The 27,355-nt window shown below is 43.1% G+C and overlaps 1 protein-coding gene across 3 annotated transcripts in view; it reads left to right on the top strand.

The window, feature by feature from the left end:
* The window catches only part of USP50 (ubiquitin specific peptidase 50), a 54,850-nt gene that overhangs the window by 23,618 nt on the left and 3,877 nt on the right, over window positions 1-27,355 (top strand). For 2 of the 3 annotated variants that reach the window (XM_068275385.1, XM_068275387.1), the window contains exons 4-7: window positions 8,936-9,142; window positions 10,002-10,144; window positions 16,885-17,017; window positions 22,804-23,061. In XM_068275385.1, the coding sequence (XP_068131486.1) occupies window positions 8,936-9,142; window positions 10,002-10,144; window positions 16,885-17,017; window positions 22,804-22,998 (678 nt within the window). In that variant the 3' untranslated portion in view covers window positions 22,999-23,061. Of the gene's footprint in view, window positions 1-8,935; window positions 9,143-10,001; window positions 10,145-16,884; window positions 17,018-22,803; window positions 23,062-27,355 lie in introns of those variants that run through there. The other variant, XM_068275386.1, reaches the window with a different exon arrangement.

The raw sequence follows: 27,355 nt of genomic DNA, 5'->3' as shown, positions 1-27,355 counted from the left end.
TTGCTTAACTAGCCACTACTTAGTGACAGCAAGCGTCCACAATAACACAGACTGGAATTAGGCAGCCAATGCGTTGCGGCGATGGCGTGCCTCACAAAGACAGGACAGGATAGTCAGGAAATAGCAGGATCAAGATAGATGAACGTAACACAGATAAATATACAATAAGTATGATTTCCTAGCGTATTACAATTACAGCTATCAATAAAAACTATTTGTAACGTCTGACTAACATATGTATATATCGGCAATGAACCGATATATGACATAAGCAGGAACACTGACTTAGACTGGAGCAATACAGGGAACAGGACTCAGAAGGATTCGCTATCTCTTCGCAGAGATGAACGCAATCCACAAATGGTAACAGAACAGGATTCAGAAGGATTCGTTATCTCTTTGCAGAGATGAACGCAATCCACAAACGGTAACAGAACAGGATTCAGAAGGATTCGTTATCTCTTTGCAGAGATGAACGCAATCCACAAACAGAACCAGGAGCAGGGTAACTACCTCAGCACGGGTGATCACGGTACGCGCAACCTACCAAAACGTGCTGGAAAGCTGACTAACTGCACACAGGATATAAACAGTTCGTGTACGTATACATCAGCGACACTGATGTATCAACGTAACACGAATACAAGGAAAATAATAAACGTGCTGGTATGCATATATATTGGCAATGAACCAACATATGATGCAAAGACCAGCAAAGTATCTTTAGAACAAGAAACACGATCGGGGGCTGAAGCGACAGCAAGACAGGCTTAAACTGAAGCTATGAAAACCCGAGGAGTCCTGCAGGAAGCAGATCTTTATACTGAGGTCATCCAATGGGAGCAGACATGCAGATTCCCACACAGGTGAATGATAATCAGTCACAAGCTGACAGCAGGGAAAGACAGACAAAGCTATGTAGCTTGCATGGAAAGAAATCAGAACTGCCTGAGCTGCAGCACTACTACTTCCAGCAACACCTGCTGCAGCAGTGATCATTACAGTACCCCCGCCCTTAAAAGCGGATTCCAGACGCTTTTCATAACTGAAATTCCCAACAAAACAGTCTGACTGATAATTCATGATGACCGGGACAGCCCGGCAAGACCGAATTCCAGAATCAGTCCCCACAAGACTGGACCCATCAGAACCAGAACCTACAGAACCATGCCCATCAGTACTACAAGCCCCAGTGTGACACCCATCAGAACCATGATTTCCAGAAGAAAGCCCTCCGAAACTCCCTGAGCGATACCCACCGCCTTCCAGGAACCGTTCAAAAACGCCAAAGCCTTTGCAATGCCCACCGGGACTGTCTTTACCAACACAAAACCCACTGTTGAACCAGTCCAAGGCACCAGGACAAGTTTTCTCAGAGACCTCCCAGAACACCTTGAAGCTCCAAAGAGATCCCCATAGGTCAGAACGCCCCTTAGGCTCACATGGAGAACTATCAAGAACCCCTATGGAACCTAGGGCAATTCCCGAGTCAGGGCCACAAGGACAAACATCAAGATCAGGGCTTTCAGGGACCAGAACCATCATTGGGCATGCAGGCAGACTGGCAACATCAGAACATGTTCCCACTAAGGAAGCATCAGAGCACGCTAACACCTTAGACACACTTGGGCATTCTGGCACACAAAGAACATCTGGGCACACTGGCACAAGAGAAACCTCTGGGCATGTCAAGGAACTGTGAGCCTCAGGGTCAGCCAAGACAGGACCAAAACCAGGACTGGCCAAAAAAAAATCATCATGACTAGACTTCGCAACTACTGGACTTTTACACGAGAATGCAGGATCAGACTTAGATGTCGCTGATTCCAGCAAAGTCAGTAACAAATCAGATTCAGGGGCACTAACAAGACAGGACAAATCTTCTGATGTATGCACTGAACCAGATAGGGACTCCACAACTACCTCTGGACTGGACAGAGACTCATCTAATACACTGGATTGGAGCTCATGGGGCGCTGCAGAACAAGTCAGTATTGCAGCAGCCCCCACTGGACTAGGCAAAACTGAGGAATTCCCTGGACAGGAAGGGGACTCTGGAACCTCTGCCACAGCGGCCAGAGAACCAGAATCTTTCAGGATACAGGGCTGGGTTTCAGGAACACTCATCAGACCGGACTGAAATTCTGAGATTTCTATTATTTTGACCAGAGAATCAGAATTATCCATGTTACAGGGCAAGACTTCTGAAACATTCAGAGGACAGGGCTGGAGTTCCTCGGCTGTTACAACACTGGAGAGGGACTCAACAACATTGGTTAAATCAGACTGTGTACAGGGCACGGTATCTAACACACTTGCTGACGAGGACAATATTTCAATGGCTTCTGCTTTGCTGGGCAGAAATTCATCAAGTTTTATTAGAGCAGACTGTAATTCCAAAGCAGCTACTAGACAAGTGAATATTACTGCAACACCAACTGAGGTAAGCAGTGCCTCAGACTCCTCTGCTAGAGGGTTTGAAGTATCCAAAGTACTGGGTGAAGCATAAGACTCTGCGACCACAGCTTCACTGGACAGGATCACTGAACAGTCCATATTGCAGGGCAAAACCATGGAAGCACCTGCTGGACAGCATAATGATTCTGTGACCTGAGTTTCATTGGAGAGATCTACTGCACAATTCATGGTACAGGGCAAATTTACTGGAACATTTTCTGAACAAGGTAATAATTCTGCGATTTCAGGTTCACATAGCAGATGCTCTGAGCTATTCACGATACTAGAGCGAGGTGTAGAAACAGGAAGATCAAGACACAATGTTTGCGCATCTGAATCACCATTCATTTGGAAAATTGGAAAATTCAGATGCTGGGGTTCTGAGGTTTCTAGACAGGATTGCTGGGACTCGGAAACTGATGTAGTGCATCTATTGGCATCTGCTGGATCAGACAGGAGTTAAACTTTATTAACACAGGTAATTTCTGCAGAAGTGTTTGCAGAGGCAGGCAAGATTTTTCTGGTGTCTGTTTCACTGAACAAAGAGTCATGAGTACTGGCTAGGCTGGACTCGGAAGTCAGCAGGACCTCTGGATTCTCTGCTGAGAAATTTGCGCAGGGCAAGGTTAAGAATGTATCAGTGGCTTCTGTTTTACTGGTAAGTAACACTGAGTTATCCATGGTACAGGGTGGAATTGCAGGAACTTCAATTTCACACAAAAAGAGCTCCGAATCACCTGCTGAATCAGCCAAAGGTGCTGAAGCAGGCGGGTCAGAACGCCAAATTTGCGAATTCGGAGTCACATAAAAATCATCCAAAATCAGTTCCCACACATCAATCAATGGAGCCACAAAGTCATACCCACACACACCAGTTTTTATTAGGTTATAGGCAGACTTAATGCATGCATTCAATACTAATTCACTTTTTGCACTGTAAAATTGACAAAATGAACTTGAATCATTCTTCCATTCATTGACCAGAGCTTCCATCTCTCCTTTCTCAAATGGAGGATTCCAAGCATACTTAACAGGCAGATCATGGTTTGCAGATATGATTGTAGCAGGGACATATATTGGGTTAATTAGCAGGTGATTGGCAGATTCCTTATTCCTAAGAATCTCCAATACCTGTAGCAAGTGCTGAACTGTAGTGTATGCAAACTTTCCTTGCTTCACAAATAAGTTGATTTGTTCAATACTATGTAATATCTCCTCATAATCATACTCAGATAATTCTTTTAAACAAAAATCTTTATTTTCCCTAGCCAGGGAGGAAAGTTCATTAGTAGTTTCATAAGTCCATTTAACTCCCCTGAAAGACAATTGCATTTCATTATCTGTTAATGGCAGAATCTCATTATAGGTCTCAGTCGCTAAGGATAACGACTCTGCAGATCGGACACGTTTCTTAGAACGTTTGCGTTTTGCCTTAGACCCTGCTGTTTTTGGTGATTTATTCAAGGCTGCAGGAAAATTATCAGTAACACTTTCTGCTTGCTGAACATTTTTGCAAGCAATTGAAGGAGAAGCTGATTGGCCTGCTGCCAGGAGTTCATTAAGAGGAAAAGGCAATGGATCTATGCGCAACCAGTTATGGATCACAAACGCTAGAAATTCCAGCGGTCTCTCTTTCAAATCGGAATGATTGAGAACATCAAATGCCCACTGGAATAATTCCCCTTTAAACAAAATATAACTTAGTTGGAGTGCCCAGGTTGAAACAGGAGTCGCTTGGAGATCGGGATTGGCCAGGAACCTGGCACATTCAGAGAAAAACTCATTTTCTGTTTCAGAGTTAAGTTCTTCAAATTTCTTAAAGGAACAGGAACCATAATTAACAGTGTCATACTTTCTGGGAATCCCCCCCACAATGGGGATTGGTAATGGGGTTTTCATAATGTAAGGCTTGGTGGTGTATTCTCCACAGTCAGCATGCAACGCATGAGCTGGCGTGGAGGAGGTACACACACCAGCACAAGGAAACAGGCTATCCCTAGTATAGTGGAGGGGAGGACTGACTCCAATAGGAGATTGTGGCGCACAGAGCCGGTGCAGATCCGACAGCCACAAACAATACTTTTGCGATAACGTCTCAGCGCAAAGTAGCGTTGAGCGCATAAACCAGAACTGAGGAGATCAGGACAGGTAGACAGAATGAACGCTTGCTTAACTAGCCACTACTTAGTGACAGCAAGCGTCCACAATAACACAGACTGGAATTAGGCAGCCAATGCGTTGCGGCGATGGCGTGCCTCACAAAGACAGGACAGGATAGTCAGGAAATAGCAGGATCAAGATAGATGAACGTAACACAGATAAATATACAATAAGTATGATTTCCTAGCGTATTACAATTACAGCTATCAATAAAAACTATTTGTAACGTCTGACTAACATATGTATATATCGGCAATGAACCGATATATGACATAAGCAGGAACACTGACTTAGACTGGAGCAATACAGGGAACAGGACTCAGAAGGATTCGCTATCTCTTCGCAGAGATGAACGCAATCCACAAATGGTAACAGAACAGGATTCAGAAGGATTCGTTATCTCTTTGCAGAGATGAACGCAATCCACAAACGGTAACAGAACAGGATTCAGAAGGATTCGTTATCTCTTTGCAGAGATGAACGCAATCCACAAACAGAACCAGGAGCAGGGTAACTACCTCAGCACGGGTGATCACGGTACGCGCAACCTACCAAAACGTGCTGGAAAGCTGACTAACTGCACACAGGATATAAACAGTTCGTGTACGTATACATCAGCGACACTGATGTATCAACGTAACACGAATACAAGGAAAATAATAAACGTGCTGGTATGCATATATATTGGCAATGAACCAACATATGATGCAAAGACCAGCAAAGTATCTTTAGAACAAGAAACACGATCGGGGGCTGAAGCGACAGCAAGACAGGCTTAAACTGAAGCTATGAAAACCCGAGGAGTCCTGCAGGAAGCAGATCTTTATACTGAGGTCATCCAATGGGAGCAGACATGCAGATTCCCACACAGGTGAATGATAATCAGTCACAAGCTGACAGCAGGGAAAGACAGACAAAGCTATGCAGCTTGCATGGAAAGAGATCAGAACTGCCTGAGCTGCAGCACTACTACTTCCAGCAACACCTGCTGCAGCAGTGATCATTACATGCACACACCACTTTGCAGTTATTTATTTGTAAAAAATGTTTGGAATCATGTATGATTTTCGTTCCACTTCTCATGTGTACACCACTTTGTGTTGGTCTTTCATGTGGAATTCCAATAAAATTGATTCATGTTTGTGGCAGTAATATGACAAAATGTGGAAAACTTCAAGGGGGCCGAATACTATTGCAACCCACTGTAGGTTAGGGAATAGGATTACTGTGTTATCGTGTAGTTAGTACTGGAGTGCTAGTTAGTTGTTGGAGTAGTATTGTGTTAGCTTACTATAGATTACTGCAGTGCTGCTGTGCTGAGAAGCAGTGTCAGTGTGACAGATAGACAGTTAGTGTGCACTGTCTTCTACTCTGCTGTCTGTCACTCCATGCTGATTTTCGTTGAAGTCCAACCCCAATTTTAATAAAGTACAAGTACCCCACATCATCTGGTGACATTATCACATATAAGTTGTACTATGTCTGCTGGCACTGGCAGCCGGGGAAGGGGCAGCAAGGCCAAGAGGAGAGGGAACAACATTGCTGCCACCGTCAGCAGTTCTGCCACGTCAGTGTCCATTCCGCCGCTAGCCACTGGCCGTCCAGCTTTTAGAGGTAGTCACGCTGCAGAGGTGCAGCAGCGTGTAGCAGCCATTTTCCAGATTGAGCAGACCCCCACCAGCTCTTCAACAGAGACCTCCACCCCCACCATCCCGTCGTCCCCAGTGGGCAGCCCACCCTCAGTGAGCGTGCTTTTCACTCCAGGCACCACGATCACAATTAGCAGGGCTGTTACCAGCAGAGAGTTTGAGGAGGATATTCTGGGCGCATGGGGCTGTGTGGAGGAGTCACAGATGCAGATGGTGGTTGTTGGGGGGGGGGGGGGTCGGGAGGTCATTGCATGTGGCAGCAGAAGAGGAGTTTGGGGGGGATCATCATTCCAGCAGCAGTTGTTTGAGGAGGGGGAGTATGATGTTGATGATGAGATGAAGGACCGTGACTACCATCCACAGGAGGGGGATATCAACTCTGAGGAGGATGCGTCGGTGGTGTTGGCACGGAGACAGTGGCACGGAGACAGTGGCAGGAGCAGCAGTGGGCGTGGAATGCAAGACCCACTGCCTGCTGTTTCATCTTCTGCCACTACCATCAGCTGCACCACTCAACCCCCAACCGCCACAGGGAGAAAAGCAGCAGCATCCCATTCAGGCCGCAGGGGAATCTTTACGTCCCCAATCTGGCGGTTTTTCACTCTGTCCTCATTGGACAGCAAGTTAGCCATATGCAATGTGTGCAAACTAAAGCTGAGCAGAGGTTGTGACCCCTCCAAGTATGGCACCTCCAGCTTCATCACCCATCTGTCCCAAAAACTTTTTGTCGAGCATGAGGAGTTCAAGAGGCTGAAGCAAGCTGGCACTGGCAGTGGTCAGACTTTGAGCACCAGAACCCCCTCTGCCACTCCTGCCAACCCATTTGCTTGCAGAATTGAGGTGTATTTCTGAGGCATTGGGGTAGGGGGTTAGCACACACCTTCTCCTTATTCCATTGATGACCTTATTCCTTCATCTTGTGGATTGTGTATACAGGTAGTAACTACTAACAAACACCCGACTTATTAATGACCTGCCGATAAGAATGACCAAAACAATGGAAATTTGATTTTGTGGGAACGAGTCATTTTTTTTTTTCAAAAAGACCTTGTAGTCTAAGAATATTGATTTTAAAAAAATTCAAAGAAAAAAATGTTTTAAAACTGGTAAAATTATCTTTTGCAGTGGTACACACTGAGGGCACAGGGGGACAAATGTGACACAGTGGGGGTGGGGGGCAGAAGTGGCACACAGAGGGACACTGAAGGCAGAGGTGACAGAGGGGGACACTGGAGGTACAGGGGGCATAGAGGAGGTACAGGGGACAGGGGCGGCACAGTGTTTCGACTTGTGGATAGATTCAGCTTAAGAATGAACCTACAGTCGCTATCTTGTTCATTAACCAGGGACTACTTGCACTGAATATAACATCTAATCTAAGTCATGTATGGGTACATTTACACACTTCGGTGATCACAGCAAAGACATTTATGGAAAGATCCTCAAGCCCCTGGAGCAGGCCACAAATGGTTTAATGATCTCACTACTTAGCTGCTTACACATAGGCAAGTAGCAAAGAAACTAGGCCCTTTAGAAACAGCACCACACATATACAGTAATGAAAGGATATATGCAATTTATTCAGTACAATAACATCACTATACACATAAAAACAATTAAAACATATATGCCACCTGTATAATCAATAACCATGAAATAACAGCGCTCAATAGACCGATCTGAATGTACTTGTCATAGATCAACCTCAGGGGTGCTCACATAAGAGCCACCCGCTGGGTATGAACCCGGGTTCAATTGTTAACCAGTACACTAATAATAAGTGCAATTCTGTCCTAATGACAGTAACCCCCAATACAGTGCTAAATGCTATCAATATGATGCAATAATACAAAACGATGCAATATGATCAAAAAACCCTAAGTGAATACACAATACAAGTGAGGCTGAAACACCATTAACAAAAGTGACTATGATACTGCATACTGGACAAGAACCACGGAGGACACATGTGCAATATACTTATCAAAATAGGAGCGCAACATCAGGCTGGCAAGGAGGAGAAGAAGGGCCCCAGGCGGATGTCTCCACCGGTTCCGCGGCTATTACGCCGCTTTATCAAGAGCTGGGGAATCTCCATTGCTTACACATAGGTCTATACAATCACTGCCATCAAGCTTTGAATTGAATAAGAACCATGATCTTCTCCCCCTTTGACCTGAAATGGATGGATCAAACCTTTATTACCGTATCCTGCACTTGGCTACAAAGATTACTTCTAAATTTTCATTCTCATATTTTGAATACAGTAATATTAATGTCTTCCCAACTTGCTTTTTCTGATTGTCATTAAAAAAGAAAAGGTATAAGGGTCCATTGATGGGCAGGGCCAGGCCAGGGCGAGAGAGGCTCCAGCCTCAGAGCGCAGTGTAGGAGAGGCACACAACTCACTCAGAGAGAAATAAGAAAAGGGGATACATGGCAGTGATTGCAAGCCAGATAACTAGAGATTAAGGTGTTTGGGGGGGTTGGGGGCTCTGGGGTGCCTCTTAGTGTAATGGCAATCAGTGAGTGATGGCTGGGGAGGGAGGGATGGAGGGGGGCACTTTAGTGTCTCAGCCTTGGGTGCTGAAGGATTTTGTCATGGCTCTGTTGATAGGCATTTCATAATGCAAGCGTAATGCAATAATCTAAAATTTTCTAATTTTCAGACTGCCAGCAGAAGAGCATCTGATGCTGTGGGAGGAAGTAGCAACCATACAGGAAGGAAAGTTTCTGATTCTCCAATCTCTAATTTGCTTCAGGGAGTTCTTAGACAAAGAAAAATTTGCTTGGAGTGTGGAAAGACAAGTCAGAAGGATGACATATTTACTGTCCTGTCACTTCCTATTCCTCTTGGAAAGGAAGCGTCTCTATATGTAAGACACTATTATTTATACATAAGCACTGCAAAAAACTCCTCTCTCCTTGTTCCTCAACTGCTACCCCTCTCTGTCAAGCTGCTCACTGGCTGCCAGAAACCTGGAGGATCAACTTCAAAGTTTTAACTTTAATCTACAAAGCTCTCCACAATCTTTCCCCTCCTCTATCATTCCCTTGAAAAACACATGTATCATTCTTCAATAGTGATGGTCATGTCTAGGAGAACTCATGGAGAAGTATGTGATCAGTTTGGTTAGGTGATAGATATGTAAGCCCCTGATTTCCTAGTCATGATCATGTGCTCAAGCAGGATGCCATCGCAGCAGATCAGAGCTTTGCATATCTATCAAATGATCAAACAAATCACATGCTTCTCCATGAGTTCCCTTAGACATGAGAATCACTATTCTTCAGTCTAAAGCTACGTGTACACTACATTAAACTCGGCTGAGGCAGCCAATAAAGGCCACTTCGGGTGAGAATCTAGCATGTTTATAGCAGCCCCTGACCCTCCCCGATGTGTCACCGAGATATCTGACTTGCAGGATCATCTCCTCCAAGCACAGCCTGCTTTGATTCTCTCCGTAACCCTACCGCCTCCCTCCAGAGTAACTGCAGGTACAACCCCAGTCAGAGACTGTTGAGTGAGGAATTGATTCCCGATCCTTGCCTAGCATAAGTAATCTAAAGTGTGTACGAGGCCTAACAAAGCCATCCTAAAGCTGCAATGACCAAATATCCAGGATCCATCTCAGAATGCTTTATTGTACATTTACTTAATCTCAATAATAATGTTTATTTAATATGTTTTAAATACTTAGGACCATATTGTAAATACACTGTCTTGTGCTATAGGATTGCCTTCAGTGCTTCTTCCAACAAGTCATGCTAACTTGGAGGGATAAGATCTTCTGTAGTTACTGTAAAGCCAAACATGATGCTACGATTGAAGTACAAATAAGAAAACCTCCAAAGATTCTAATGCTACATTTAAAGAGGTAGTGTAATGGATCGCAAATTCTGATTTATATGTATTGCATTCAAATCACTGAACAATAATTATATAGTTACATAGTTAGATAGTTATTTTGGTTGAAAAAAGACATACGTCCATCGAGTTCAACCAGTACAAAGTACAACTCCAGCCTGCTCCCTCACATATCCCTGTTGATCCAGAGGAAGGCGAAAAAACCCTTACAAGGCATGATCCAATTAGCCACAAAAGGGAAAAATTCCTTCCCGACTCCAGATGGCAATCAGATAAAATCCCTGGATCAACATCATTAGGCATAACCTAGTAATTGTAGCCATGGATGTCTTTCAACGCAAGGAAAGCATCTAAGCCCCCTTTAAATGCAGGTATAGAGTTTGCCATAACGACTTCCTATGGCAATGCATTCCACATCTTAATCACTCTTACTGTAAAGAACCCTTTCCTAAATAAATGGCTAAAACGTTTTTCCTCCATGCGCAGATCATGTCCTCTAGTCCTTTGAGAAGGCCTAGGGACAAAAAGCTCATCCGCCAAGCTATTATATTGCCCTCTGATGTATTTATACATGTTAATTAGATCTCCTCTAAGGCGTCTTTTCTCTAGACTAAATAAACCCAGTTTATCTAACCTTTCTTGGTAAGCGAGACCTTCCATCCCACATGTCAATTTTGTTGTTCGTCTCTGTACCTGCTCTAAAACTTCAATATATTTTTTGTAATGTGGTGCCCAGAACTGAATTCCATATTCCAGATGTGGCCTTACTAGAGAGTTAAACAGGGGCAATATTATGCTAGCATCTTGAGTTTTTATTTCCCTTTTAATGCATCCCAAAATTTTGTTATCTTTAGCTGCAGCGGCTTGGCATTGAGTACGATTATTTAACTTGTTGTCGATGAGTACTCCTAAGTCCTTCTCCAAGTTTGATGTCCCCAACTGTATCCCATTTATTTTGTATGGTGCTAGACCATTGGTACGACCAAAATGCATGACTTTACATTTTTCAACATTGAATTTCATCTGCCATTTATGTGCCCATGTAGCCATCCTATCCAGATCCTGTTGCAATATGACACTATCTTCCTGAGAGTTGATGATTCTGCACAATTTTGTATCATCTGCAAAAATAGCAACATTGCTCACTACTGCATCTACTAGGTCATTAATAAATAAATTGAAGAGCACTGGACCCAGTACAGACCCCTGTGGGACCCCACTGATAACAGTCTCCCATTTTGAGTACGATCCATTGACCACAACTCTTTGTTTTCTGTCCATTAGCCAGTTCCCTATCCATGCACACAGACCCTTCCCCAGTCCTTGCATCCTCAACTTTTGCACCAGACTTTTGTGGGGAACAGTGTCGAAGGCCTTTGCAAAGTCCAAGTATATCACATCTACAGCATTCCCAATATCCATATTAGCATTCACTACCTCATAAAAGCTGAGCATGTTAGTCAAACAGGACCTGTCTTTAGTAAACCCATGTTGATGCTGAGAAATAAGATTATTTTCTACTATGAAGTCATGTATAGTATCTCTTAGTAACCCCTCAAATAGTTTGCATACAACTGATGTTAAGCTTACAGGTCTATAATTTCCTGGATCTGATTTTTTGCTCTTCTTAAATAATGGGAAAACGTGGGCTGTACGCCAATCCACTGGGGCTCTGCCAGTTGAAAGAGAGTCACAAAAGATAAGATAAAGGGGTTTATCTATAACTGAACTTAATTCCCTTGGGACCCGAGGATGCATGCCATCCGGGCCAGGTGCCTTGTCTATTTTTAATTTATTTAGTCTTGCCTTCACTTCTTCCTGCGTTAAGTATTTAATATTACAGTTAGAAGATTGAGACTCTTCTGCCTCTGTAGTTTTCAACAGTGCTGTTTCCTTTGTGAAGACAGAAGCAAAGAAAGCATTTAATAACTCTGCCTTACCTTGGTCATCCACCATTGAGTTCCCACCCTCATCCTTTAGGAGTCCTATACAGTCAACCTTTCTTTTTTTAGAGTTGATGTACTTTTTTGGGTTAGATTTGATATCCCTAGCGATTTGATTTTCAGCTTCGATCTTTGCCAGCCTAATTTCTTTTTTACAATTTGTATTGCACTCCTTATAATTGCTTAGTGCAGCCTCGGTCCCCTCCTGTTTTAGGACCTTATAGGCATTCTTTTTCCTCTTCATTTTATCCCTAACCTTTCTATTCATCCATAGAGGCCTTTTTTTATTCCTAGACATTTTGTTTCCATATGGGATATACATACTACAATATTGATTGAGAATAAGTTTAAAAGCTTGCCATTTCCCTTCAGTGTCCTCCCCTTGTAGTACATTATCCCAGTTCACCAAACTTAGTGCCTGCCTAATTTGATTGAACTTTGCTTTTCTAAAATTCATAGTTTTAGTGGTCCCGCTGCCCCGTGGCCTATCAGTCACCAGATCAAACGTTATCATGTTGTGATCACTATTTCCTAAATGTTCTTGAACCTGCACATTTGATACATTATCTGGTCTATTAGAAATGATCAGATCCAGCAATGCATTCCCCCTAGTTGGTTCCGTTACCATTTGAGTCAAGTAATTGTCCTGTAGTGCTGCCAGAAATCTGCAGCTTTTACCAGAATGGGTAGCCTCAATACCCCAGTCAATGTCTGGAAAGTTGAAGTCGCCCATAACTATGACCTCATTTTTACTTGCAGCTTTTTCAATCTGCTGTAGTAATCTCGGGTTCTGCAGCTTCATTAATATAAGGTGGTCTGTAGCATACCCCAATAAGCAATTGGCAACTTTTATTTCCACCATGAATATTTACCCAAACGGACTCCACATCTTCGCAATCTTCCTCCATCTCATCGTTAAGGACAGCTGTAAAAGAATTCTTAACAAAGAGACAAACCCCTCCACCTTTTTTCCCTGTTCTATCCCTCCTGAACACATTGTATCCTTTTAAATTAGCTACCCAGTCATGGCTTTCATCCATCCATGTCTCGGTTATTCTCACAATGTCATAGCCTTTGTCATTCAGAATGAATTCTAGTTCGTCTATTTTATTTGCAAGGCTCCGAGCATTGGTTACCATGCACTTTATATTTTTACCACCACAGTTACCAATTTTGTTTACATGAAATATTGTATTATATTTTTATATACAGTCAAAAAAGTGCCTGATTCGGTCTTGATAGTAGATGCAGAAATGCAGTAACAGCCTGGAAGGGGAAGAGAAGACAGGCCCTGCTAAATTGTACAATACTCAACTCTTTCCAATCCAATAACTAGATCATCCACATCCCCCAGAACCTATTTTTTCCTGGCAGGTTGGGGGGACGTTGGTGATCCGAAGCAAGGATCAGGGACCACCATCAGTGGTGGGGAGTGAGGAAAGGCCTCTGTACACATGCTGCTGCTACATCCAAAGTCAACTGTAGCAGGGAAAGAAAGGGGGCAATGCTACAGATATTCTGGTGTCTCAACATGTGCCTGTCTCTAGACACTGCACCAGCTCCGGTCTGAGAGGGAGATTATGGGCACCAGTAATACCCCCTAAACTTGCCTATGGGCAGTGAGCAAAGTGTCAGATAGTCAGATGTACTGATCTGTACATAATGGTGTTGTGCCTGGCAACTGTGATGATCAACAGCACAATCTAGGGCAGCCTATAGAGGAAAATGCCAATGTCGGAAACAGTCCGACATAAGATTGGAAAGGGTTAACGGACGAGCACCTGCTGACGACTTAAATGTAGCTGCATGCATGTATTGCTGTGTTCTATTGCTTGTGTGTGTCGAATTTAGCATTCAGTATGGAGGCAGTGTTGGTGGGTTTTCTGGATGTGAGAGGTCCAGAGCCTGGGTGTGAGAGGTCCAGGCCCACCTGCACTCCCCTCCAGGTATCGCGCATTGGCCTCGGGGCCCCGGCCAGTGAGAGAGGTCCGGGGCCCCTGGCCATCGTGCGAACCAATCGTGTGTTTTTAAAGGGTTAACGGACATCAGAAGTGAGAGGCATATGGAGGAAGCCAGATTTATTTATTTTTAAACAATATACCAGCTGCCGGGCGTCCTGATGATCTTAAATGCGTTAGTAGTGTTTGAACCACACATCAGAAACAAGCATGCGGCAAATCCAAACTTAAAGGGAACCCAAAGTGAGAGTGATATTGAGAGTGCCATATTTATTTCCTTTTAAACAATGCAAGTTGCCTGGCTGTCCCTCTAGTCATGAGTCTCTAATATCTAATATATTTAGACATAGACTAGATTGTAAGCATTTGGGCAGGGTCCTCCTCGTTTTGTGTCCTACCTGATCATGCACCTCCATTACTGTGCACCCATGCTATTCATCTGAGTGAACCTAACTTGCCTAATCTCCATGCTCCATCCAGTGACTGACTAAGCATTACCTTGTACTCACACTGTGCTGTGTGATCTGGTCTTTCTTGTATTCATGTATTGTCATTTTGCTGTATGTCACCCCTAAATATTGTCTGTAACCTAAACTAATGTTCAGCCCTGCGTAATATGTTGGCGCTTTATAAATACAATAAATAATAATAATAATAGACCCTAAAAAAGCTTGCAGGTTAGGTGCTCTGACTCAAATCTGACTACATTGGCTGCATAGGAAGGAACGCCCCACCACCCAGCCCAGTCATCATAGATGGTACCGAAGTCACCAGGGTACACAGCGCACGGTTCCTAGGCACCACCATCAAGGAGAACTTGAGATGGGACGAAAATACCTCCACAACCCAAAAGAAGGCCCAGCAGAGACTGTTCTTCCTGAGGCAACTGAGGAAGTTTGGAATGCCCAGGGAGCTACTGACCAGTTTTTATACGGCGACCATCGAATCTGTCCTTTGCTCCACCATCATTGTCTGGTACTCGGGGGCAAATGCAAAGGACAGGCTCAAACTCCAGAGAGTCATCAATGTGGCTGCGAGGATCATTGGGTCGCCCCTGCCACCCCTGGACCTTCTCCATGCATCCAGAATGAGGTCCAGGGCAAATAGAATCACACTCGACCCCTCCCACCCTGGTAATCACTTCTTTAGTCCCCTACGCTCGGGACGCCGCTATAGATCCATCTACACCAAAACCACCAGGCGTAGGAACACTTTCTTCCCTCAAGCGATCACTCTCCTTAACTCAGACCCTCTCCCAAATTTCATCTCCTAAGCCCCTCCAGCACCTAGGGGCACGAACGAGCACCCACAGGATGACATGGTCATCTTTGCACAACACTGTATACACCATTGCATTATATGGTGACGACCGCTCGATGTGTCACTGCTATTGTGCAATGTTTTCTTTATAAACTACCATGTGTAGGGTTACTTGCACTGTCGTCACTTGCCAGTATGTTGTAATGTTTTCTATAAATTGTACTATGTGTAGTGCTACTTGCACTGTTGTCACTTGCCAATATGCTGAAATGTTTCGTTATAAATTGTACTATGTGTAGTGTTAATCGCACTGTTGTCATTGTCAATATGCCTTGTGTCCACAAATAATTCCGAGGGCGGCGCCTGTCGCACTTGGCGAATAAAGTCATTCTGATTCTGATTCTGATACTTTTTTCAGGGTTGGACTCAGACACTACTGATGCCAGAAGATCAGCATAATTGCCAGGCAATTGGTATTGCTTAAAAGGAAATAAATATTGTAGGCTCCATATCACTCTCACCTCAGTTCAGTTTAAAGGGGTTCTGTGAAGCCTTAAAAAAAACAACTGACATTTACCTGGGGCTTTTATCGGCCCCCTGTAGCTGTCATGTCCCGAGCCGTCCTCCTACGATCATCCCTTCCCCGCTGCTGGCCCCGGTCTAATTATTCATCTAAGCAGGACTGTGGCTGTGCGGCACGTGCTTACTCCGCGCATGTCACCGGAAGGTTACAGCACAGTCGCACTACGAGAAAACCCTCACACTGCGCATGTGCAGTAAGCTCCCGGAGACACAAGTGGGAGCGAGCATTGTTCCTCTTGTTAGACGAATAATTAGACCAGACTAGGGAACGGAGACTCGTAGGAGGATGGCGCAGGACATGACAGCTACAGAAGCCCCAGGTAAGTGTCAGGTTTTTTTAAGCCTCCAGAGAACCCCTTTAACGTGGGTTGGGACTGCAAATTGAAAACTTTTGTACCTATTGAAAGCCACGCAGTATCCCTTCCTAACTAGGAAGCTGCGTAAGGATTTAAAGGCAGTAGTAGTGGAGGGAGCAAAGAATCATTGTTACCGTACATGGCCACCTCATCATAGGGGATTCTTAGGAATTCCTTTATTTGCAAAAGCACTCCCTGGACAGCAGTGGCACAGTCCAACTGCCAGGATAGATCGCAGTGAACAGGCAAGCTTCATCTGCACCTTTGTATAGGTCTTTGCCTGTAAGCGTTTTTAAAAAGAATAAAGGAAACTCTGAGAATCCACCATTAATAGATGTAGTAGACGTCACCTGTCAGATTAAAAAAAATACCTACTGTAATGAACAGCCGCATGGCAACAGTGCATGTTACTGTATTTATCTTTGTACCGGTTATATGTATGTGCACCCATGCATTTTAAATTTTACAATTTATTGTGATGGTGGTCCTTGCAGATGTGTACTAGTTGTAGATGGTGCTGGCACTTATGCCTTATCACTGCAGGTCTATGTTAACAATGATCATGTGTCTATGAGCATGTTTAGATACACTTCCATGGTATGTAAAATAGCACAGCATTCACATAACATTCAACATCCATTTGCTTTTCAGGTTTGAGTTTCGAGGCGGAGTAAAAAAGAAACTGAAAACAAATGTAACATTCCCCCTGGAGAATTTGGATATGTCTCCATTTTTATCAACATACTATGTTCAATACCCAAAGTACAACTTGTATTCTGTGGTGGTAAGTATAATGGCTTGCCTGCTGCTTCTTTAATTAATAAAAACATTATGTAATGATCCGTTCAGCTGCCTGCGCAGGCAGGCAGCTTTTTGACCACTGTTCAGGTCTGCATTCTGCAGGTCTCTGGAAGAGAGACCTTTTGTCAGTTTTGCAGCTTGCTGCTGCTGAGGAATTTGCATACGTTTGTCATGCAAATTGCCTAGCCACATCCTTTGTAGGCTGGCTCTATACATACCATGTGATTCCACAGTTCGCCGCTGGTCATAACGGTTTGTCCTGTGAAACACTCCTGGAGTGTCAGCCATTCTGATTGTTTGAAGATTAGCTTAGAGTAATTCCTGGGACTGCACTAGGCATCCTTGCTAGAGCAGTCAGGATTGTATTATTTGTATTGCCTGTTCTGTCTGTCTGTGGGGTGCTAACCAGAGCAGCGGTTGTTACTGGTAGGCCCTTCTGTTCATCTGTCGGTCGTGCTTGGATCGCACTAGCCTCTAGCGGTAGCGGCTGTGGATCCTTCTGCTCTCCAACGCTCTTGCTGTACTTGGATCGCACCTGCTCTGGCAGAAAGAGCAGTGGATCGTATCTCTCACTTATTCCTGTTTTCGTGTATCTGTCTTGTCTGATACGAACGCTTGCTGGAGGCTCAGTGAGGTAACCGTTAAGCAAGCGCTCGCGTTCTTTGTTTTGTGTTTGTCTGTCGGTGGTTAGTTAGGCATGCTTGTCTCTGTTGTGCTTAACACGCGGAGACCGCGCGGTAAACGCGTTCGCTGTTGCGAATGAGTGCAGTGTTCGCGTTTAGTTAGCGTTTGTTATTTTCCTTATCTTCTCATTGTATGATTTGCTGTGCCTTTGCTACTCTCGTCCCCTGTCTTGCTTAGACCTTGTGTCACCTCTGGCAATCGCCTCTCTCGCGATTGCGTTCCTACTTTGTTTCTGCTGTTGTGTGTGCACTGTCGCGGGTTGGCGACTAGATTGGGGCACATACATACATTCTGTCCCTGTGCTCATTCTCTTTCGCAATCGCTTCTCTTGCGATTGCGTTCTCACTTGGTTTCCTCTGTTGTGTGTCCACCGTCGCAGGTTGGCGGCTAGATTGGTGGACATACATACATTCCTCATCTGTGCTTATTCTGTCTTGTGTCGCTGTTAGCAATCGCCATCTCTTGGCGATTGCCTTCTCACCTGATCTTCATGGTTGTGTGTTCATAGTCGCAGGTTGGCGACTAGATTGGTGGACACACATACCCTCTGTCGCTTTGCTCTCTCTCTTTCAGGGCCATCTTGCCCTGCGTTTCTTCCCTTCTTACAATTCCTGTCTGGCGTCTGTGGCAGGGCAGAGGATCTGTTCCTCTGCACTCCACAGCTCTATCTGCCGACAGGAATTTCCCTCTACAGGTGCGTTGCACCTTTTTGCTGGGTTCTCTCAAATTATACGCTTGTGGAGGATTTCCGCAGTATCAGCGCACATCCTGTGCGCTGACCACAGAGAGAATTCCACAATCGTTACACATTAGGACTTTAATATGCACTAAGTGGCCAAAAGCATAAAAGTATGGAGCAGAACAGAGCACAATGAGGAATAATGAGGCAGCAAGACAAATGTGTACATTCTGTCTATACAGAGTACCTAGTTATATTATAAACAACCACCAGGAATCTGTGCTGCATGTTAACCTCTTGAGGACCATGGGCTTAAACCCCCCTAAAGGCCAGGCCATTTTTCAGAAATTGGGCCACTGCAGCTTTAACCACTTTGTCCTCCTTGACGTATAAAAACGTCAAGGAGGACAGGCGCGCTCCCGCGGCCAATCGCGCGCGTGCACGCGCACTCCCGGCCGCGGATTCGGTAGCCCAGGAATCAATGTATCGGGCTATGGTGCCCGATCACTGATTCCTCTCCCCCGCTGAAAAAGCGACAGCTTCTCTCGGAAGCTACGCTTTTTCTGAGACTATGTCCCTCTAAGCGTACATTGTACGCTTAGAGTGACGTGATGTAAACAAACTCGATCTTGTGGCCAAAGAGTAAAACTACATCTAAAAGTAAAAAAAAATTACACTACACAAATTTTTCCCTAAATAAAACACTATTTACTTCCCCCCTCCCAAAAATACCCACATAAAATGTTTAATTAACCATTTACCGCCATCCTAACGTATTAAAACGTCATGCTTACCGCTATTAACAGCAACATGACGTTTTAATACGTCGCGCATTCCCGCCGCTGCTACCGCCGTGTGTCCGCCGCTACCGCCGCCATTACCGTCGGGATCCCGTGCTGGGTGATTGGGGAAGAGGACCGAACAATCCTCTACCCAATCGCAGTGCCTGGAGTGAATGGACGTGACCGCGAACAGCGGCTACGTCCATTCACATAAACAGGAAATGTAACAGTTTAATAAAGTGTAAAAAAAAAAAAAAAAAAAAGTGAATACGTCCTATGAGTGTTCACTAGCGCCATCTTGTGGCCAAAAAGTATATTACACCTACAAAATACATACATTTTCAAGTATATACACATCATTAATAAAATTACACTTCCAACCCTCCCCCCCAAAAAAAACACTTGTAAAAAAAAAAAATCAGGTTAAAAAAAATAAATAAATAGTTGCCTTAGGGACTCAGCTTTTTTTATTCTATATTTTATGGGGAAAATTAATTTTAATTTATTACACAGGGGCTTGTAATTATGGCCAGAACAAACAGAAAAATAACCACTTATATTTTAAAATAATATACTGTCGCCATACATTGTGGTAGGGACATAATCTAAACGGTTTAATTATCGGGACCACTGGGCAAATAAAACGTGTTTGTTTTATCCACAGAAGAATGTTTAATTTTAAAACTATAAAGGCTGAACACTGAGAAATAATGATTTTTTTTCTTTTTTTTCTGTTTTTCTCATTAAAATGCATTTAGAATAAAAAAATTCTTAGCAAAATGTACTATCCACAGAAAGCCTAATTGGTGGCGAAAAAAACGAGGTATAGATCACTTTCTTGTGATAAGTAGTAATAAAGTTATTAGGGAATAAAAGGGAGGAGCGCTGACAACTGAAAATTGCTCTGGTCCGTTAGGATAAAAACCCTTGGGGGTGAACTGGTAAAAAAAAAAAAAAAACATTACAATTTAAAAAAAACAAAACAAACCCACAAATATTTACCTTAGGGCCCATTCACACTTGTGCGGGAATCGAGCGATTCCCGCTCACGGCAAACCGCTAGCGGTTCTGCAAGAACCGCTACACAATGTAGCGAGTGGCAGTGTTCTCACTGCCGCGGTTGCGGTTAGCGATAACCGCAACCGCGCTGCATGCAGCGGTTTGCCGGCGACGAGCGTTCCGCGATTAGCGATCGTGATTAGCGTGCACAGCACGCTAATCGCGATCGCTCCAAAACCGCCGCAGTGTCCAGTGATTTTTCCGCGCTAATCGCGGGAAAATCACTCCCGCAAAACGCCGGCGGTAATCGCCGGCGTTCTGCGGTTCTAAGTGTGAATGGGCCCTAAGGGTCTTAACTATTTAAATATCTATGTAAAGATGAAATATTTCTATATTTTTTTTTTTTATAACCTTGTAAATAGTGATGGATGCAAAACGGGAAAAATGCTCTTTTATTTCCAAATTAAATATTGTCGCCATACATTGTGATAGGGACATAATTTAAACGGTGAAATAACCGTGACAAATGTGCAATTACAATACGTGGGTTTTAATTATGGAGGCATGTATTATTTTAAAACTATAATGGCCGAAAACTGATAAATAATGAATTGTTTCCGTTTTTTTTCTTATTCTTACTGTCAAAATGCATTTACAGTAAGGTAGCTCTTAGCAAAATGTACCCCCCAAAGAAAGCCTAATTGGTGGTGGAAAAAACAAGATATAGATCAGTTCATTGTGATAAGTAGTGATAAAGTTATAGGCGAATGAATGGGAGGTGAACATTGCTCAGATGCATAAAGTGAAAACGACTGAGAGCTTAAGTGGTTAAGGGCTCACTGCAGTGCCGCATAACAAGTGATCCCTCCCCCTTTTTCTCCCCACCAACAGAGCTCTTTGTTGGTGGGGTCTGATTGCTCCCCAGATGTTTTTAACATTTATTTCTTTGTTTTATTTTATAATATTTGTATCTATTTTTTTTATTTATTTTGCAAATGCTCCCGTCCCCCAAACAGCATGATCGGTTGTCATAGGCTTTGTGCCACGCAGGGGGCAGCCATATCACGTCACTCTCTCATCCAAGCAGGGATGCATGCGCATCGGCACGCACGATATCCTGCAAACCATGCCCCAAGGACTTTACGCCAATCTGCGTAGGCGGTCCTGGGGCTGGCGCCGCATGCACGCCCATCGGTGTGACACGGTCGCCTAGTGGTTAAAACTTGGTTTTGAACCCACATTTATTATTGCAATAAAATAATTCTTCAGTTACAACTGTGTTAGCACTTTTTTCCCACCATACCACAAAGTGGTGCTGTTCACAAGTTTTACAGTTTGTTTATTTTGTCTATAGTCATTGTAAAGGTGGCCACACACCATACAATGTTTTGTATTTGTTTTCAGTTTGCAAAATTACAGTCAGTTTAGCTATATATGTAGTGTACTTGGACTTTGCAAAGGCTTTTGACATTGTTCCCACAATAGCCTGGTGCAAAAGCTATTACAGGATAGGATTAGAGGCACCCATCCAGTACATCGTACCAATCACACAAGGGAGCTAACGCAATGTATCCATGCGCACCATTCACATACACCAGCATAAGCTGTGTGCATGCTGACAATAAACACAGACAGGGGAAGGAGGTAGTGCGATGGATTGAACCCTGGCCACAAGGGAGTCAGTAACAAGAAAGAAAAACCACATATATCCAGGCACATCACCTCAAGTTAGAACATTTAAATAAGATCCTAATCCCTAGATAAATTTGATGCAATGAATGTTTGCATGTCTATACTATGCATGTTACAGGGCCAGAGTTAGGACACCTACGATTTCCTGGGTACTTTTTTATGCAGTGTAGGTGACGACACAAGGGAATGCATTCTTTTGTAACGAATGCTGGGAATACACGGGACGATTCGAGCGCTCGATTCTGTGCCTGATCGTTTTGCCCGCTCAATTCTCTTCTGCTCGTTTTTCTTACATTTTTTCATTTAACTTCAATGGTGAATCGATTGAACGGTGATCGGACATGTCGGAAATTATCCATCGAGCTATCTTAATGGCTCAGAATCGAGCTATGTATTCCCAGCATAAGACCCCGGCTTTTAACCTCCCTGGCGTTTTGATCATGTGCGGTGCATGGCCGCGGGAGGGTTTTTTGACCTAATTTTTTTTCATGTAGCTAGCCTAGCGCTAAGCGTTAATTGTTTTTGTTGCTATTTTTCTGGCCACACCCCCTTTAGCACCTCACTTTCCTTAATAACACATTTAAATGTCCTAACTTGAGGTGATGTGACTGGATATATGTGTTTTTTTCACATCTGGAGTAAGGGAAAACATTTTGTGCACAGCACTATAGAATCTATCTACTTGGGTTCTGATATTCTCCATTTTGCTGGAAGCCAAGGAGAGACTGAGGGGGACATCTATGCACAGTTTTCCTTACTAACCACAGAGGCAGTATTTCTCATTACTACTGTAGCTCTTTTCTGCAGCTCACTGCTAAATAGCCCTCAGCTATGTGATGGAGCTACACACTGCTGTATTATTAATGCTGAAAACTAATCTTTGTTGACAAGAACAATGTTTTCCTAACAGCTTTCATGCGATTGTTTCTACAGAACCATTCTGGAGAGCTGGAGTTCGGCCATTACACTGCATATTGCAAAAATCCCAGGACTAAAGCTTGGAATGCATTTGATGATATGAAACACTTCAGAATTGCGGAAGACACTGTGCAGAGTCCATTAGCTTACATCCTATTTTACACAAGCCAGGAATTCAGCTTGCCAAATGAGACATCTTCATCGATATAGAGTCCTGTTAGTATTTCACATCTTCCTATAGTACAAATAAACAGTAAGTGCCATCTATCACCAGCTACAGACCTGTTGGACATACATCTGTTCATTAAAGGAGAACTCGAGGCTAAAAAAAAAAAAAGTTATTTTTAGGTAATGTCTAGCAAAGTTAATAAAACATGCCAGGGTTTTATGCCGGTCTGTTTCCTCGGTTTTCCCATTTTTTGGTGCCCTTGAAAAGAAGTAGGAAAATCAAAACAAGTACACAAAAACAGTACACTTTCCTTCAACTTGAAAGTGTGCTGATTGTTCTGTGTTCTCAGTGAAGACGTATCATGAATCTTCTAGGTGTAAGGGCATATTCACAGTGGGACGTTGCGTTGTTATGCAACGTTAAAGTCACAACCCAGCATTACAGCGCAAAAAAAAAAAGTGGTAACACACATTAACGCTGCGTTACTGTGGTACACAGTAGATACAGTGGAGCATACAGGTAATGAAAAGCATGCCTCTCTGTATCTGTTTAACGTCTGCGTTTAGCTAACATCGCACTGTGAATGTCACATAGGCTTAACATTACAGTGCATTAACCTGTGCTTTATAATGCAGGACAATAACGTCCCACTGTGAATGCGACTGTAAGCCCTCATACTACATGAAGGTGGTAAATTGGAGCGTTATTGGTAATATGTACACACCCTAAGTAAAGCAGATCCATTTATAAATATAAGAGGAATGTACCTGAATGAAGGCCAGATACTGTATCTGACCAAGGTTATAAGGCCCTGTTCAGACTGTCAGCGTTTGTAGAACGCAAATAAATTCAAAGAACCGCAAGTTGAAAAACACATGCGTTTTTCTTGCGTTTGAATACATTTTCTATTGCATTTTGCATACACACGTGACCGCGCCTCTATTCATCTAGTTAGACGAATAATTACAAGGGTGCCAGCTGCGTGCAACGGCACATCGGAAGAGGACAGCGCAGGACATCCCAGCTGCAGGGGGCCAATAGAAGCCCCAGGGAAGTGGCAGTTTTTGTTTTTTAAAAGGGCAACAGAACCCCTTTAAGTGTCCAAAGTTGATTCCCCCTCCCTATCACAGGGTTGCTGTAAGATCGTATTTATCTTGAACACCATTGTATTCCCTTTGAAATGGAACTCTAAATACTCATCCCCTCCTAAGCAGAAGGCTAAGCTGTGCACATCTTTACAGAACATTTCCTTGGAAAGAATGATGGCAGTCACATCATGCTTTGCATGTCACAGTACTAAGAAAGAATTAGTTAATCCGGCGCTAGCTGTGGCTAGGTATGGCCCTTTAGATGAGCGTAATGCCCACGGTCTGCTCCCTCCGCTGGGTGGTGCCAGAAATATAGTATGTGAAAACAAGAAAACAAGGGTGCGCTCCTATGGTGCATTAACTCTTTATTCTACAATCTCACGCTAAAAACAATTGCACTTACAGTGTGTGTGCAAGTATTGCACATGTAGGGGGCCGCCAGCGAGTAACTCCCACCTCCTGAGCCTGGCCAGGGCTACAAGGATCCGTGCGCGATGGAAGGCAAGTGGACGGGGGTCAACCGCTGGCTCCTACTCCTCTCGGCAAGCCGTCTTGTCGTCACTACGCGTTTCGGCGCTTAGCCACGCCTTCTTCCGGTCACGCGACGGCTGGACGGCTGCCCTTAAGAAGAAACGAATGGAAGTTAATACCGCCCATTGGGCAAGGGGGTTACCTATGGGTCCTGAAGAATAAAGTTTTAATTGCCGCTATAACGGCTTAGAATCACTTAGCTCAAATTGCTACAAATAAGTGTAAATAAAAATTGGTGATTTAATGGGAACTTAACGACGCGAAAAGGTGTCACATTTGTTAAAAATAAAAATGTATAATTATACGCTTAAAAACTGAACGCTGCAGAGCGGTACTCGCTGGCAGTTCATATCCATAACATTAAAACCAGTTAAATAGTAAGCGTCTGTTGGCAATCTGCCCGGCTCCTTGATGCTAATCAACTCTATGGCCTCAATTCACTAAGCTTAACTCTTGTCTTTAATAACTCTTCTGAGCGGTTTTACAGTTATCACCATGGTGATATAATTGTGATAACTGAAAAACAGCTCAGAAGAGTTATTAAAGACAGGAGTTAAGCTTAGTGAATTGAGGCCACAGTATGTCTCCAACAGTACATTTAAACTGTTTGGAAAACATTTGGTGTGTGTGCATGACTTGGCTTTTACTGCGCTTAGGTGTGTATATTATGTAAAATAAAAAAGGGGCTAAGAACACGCTAAAAAAGGCTCATAAAAAATGTAAACTTATATATATACATCTATATACACATTCACGTGTGATCAGCTATTGCTGTAAATGAAAATTATAAAATATATATAAAGATATGCATTTAGATCCCAAAATTAATATGGAGTAATATGATCTATGTAAAACACTATTTATAGAAAAAACTGTGTTTAAGAATGTGTCTGATCCATTTTTAACTAGGGTATAGATCTCCATTGTTAAATTAATTTTAAGAATAAGTATGAAGTGGATAGATATCCATAATCATATAAATAGAATAAAAATGAAATATTTCTATAAACAGGATGTATTATGAAAACCCGTTTTGAATGGAACTGTGGTGGTAAGAGTGCTAATGCGGAGATCTATGTGCAATAAATGTATGCGTATGTAGTAAATTTATATGAACTAAAGTAATGGATCAGAAAAGGGGGGGGGAGGAAATGTGGGAAAACTAGGAAAGGGAACTGGGTGGTGTAGGCTACTGTGGACCCTAAGTGTAGAGGAGGAATGGGGATGAAAAATATGGAACCAATTAGTGATGCCGAGAAGGACTCAGAACTGATGTATGATAATTTTGATGAGATGGGGAAAGAAATGGTTATTCATAACTTAACGGGAGTCCCAACTGATTAGCTGAGAAAACTTTGTACTTCTATTTCTTCGTTAAGGCCTCCAGGCACCAAAGTATTTAACCTAAAAATCCAGTACATCTCGCGTTCACAAAGTCTCATATCTCTGACCTGGAGGTACTTGCTGCATGTCACAGTACTGTCTGTCTGCACCAAACTTAACTCAGAGGCCTGTTTAGTTTAAATTCAAGTGCAAGTCATGTGGTATTTTTATCAAATAGGTCGGTAGCTGGTACTTTTTTCTGCATTTTTTTGTAAATCTTTTTGCAAGCCAAGACATGACCTTTATTAGCAAATATGTGTCAGAAGACTGTGTCAGTGTACACGTTTTTAAAATTAGTCAGTGCAGAGGCAACATTTTAGCACCAACATATGCATATAACCCATGTAAACTTTTTGTAAATCGATTTGCAAGCCAAGACCTTTATCTGCAACTATGTGTCAAAAGACTGTATCAGAGTACATGTTCTTACCATTAGTCAGTGCAGAGGCATGTCTCACCATTAGAGGCAACATTTTAGCACCAACATACGCATACATAAACAATGACATTTCTGGAATTCTTCTAAGTAACAAAGACAACATTTCTGTATTTGATCCGTGAATGAAATAGATGTTCTTTATTCCATAAAATGCATTTCTAAAGACCAAGTTTTAGCAAAATTTTAACATAAATATACTGCTCTGCTTGAAATCATTGGAATGGAGCATAAGACTGGATATGGAAATGGTATGACGTATCATAGCAAATCTCTCCATAGGGTATTCAGTCCAGATCATGACGACAGCAGCTAGACTTTAGCTGTTCACAGTGACAACATCGATATGAGAAGACGCAACAATGCCAGATTCTCCACCATTCAGACTTTTGCGTTTTCAGCCACACGCCTAAAAAGTGTAATATACTGCCCCCGAGTAGGATGCCATCCAGTTAGATGCGTACTAGACTTATTCCTTTATGCATATACCTTTATGTTTCAATATAATAAGGCCATCACTAGATCACAGATGCAGACGTAAGAATGGGTCCATAGAAATAATGAATTCATCATAAACAGGAAACAAGAACATTAGACAGGAAGTGCATAGAAGAGTGATCTCCAACTGATGGCATCAGGAGCAGCTGAATTGGGGTTAAAATGTACTTGTTTACACACAGTGAAGCACCGGGTGCTGACAAAGCAGTCCATACAGTTGTTACTGATGGAGGAAACGTTCAGCTAAGTGGAGCATACCGGTTCATGGATATTGATCACAATGTCCCATGTCTTTATGCCACTGTCTATATACTGTACACAGGTCAAAACTCCATCAATTGCTCAAAGTTCAATTACACTTGTAGTGGACTCACCTTTAAGCTGCCCACTAATAGCACAATTTTATATTTCAGTTCAATAATGTGTGCGTAGAAGCAATTTATGTTTACAGATCAATTATAA

The sequence above is a fragment of the Hyperolius riggenbachi genome, chromosome 3 (genome assembly GCF_040937935.1).
Source record: "Hyperolius riggenbachi isolate aHypRig1 chromosome 3, aHypRig1.pri, whole genome shotgun sequence".
Taxonomy (NCBI): domain Eukaryota; kingdom Metazoa; phylum Chordata; class Amphibia; order Anura; family Hyperoliidae; genus Hyperolius; species Hyperolius riggenbachi.
The sequence above is the reverse complement of the archived record's forward strand: the minus strand, read 5'-3'. Positions and strand labels throughout refer to the sequence as shown.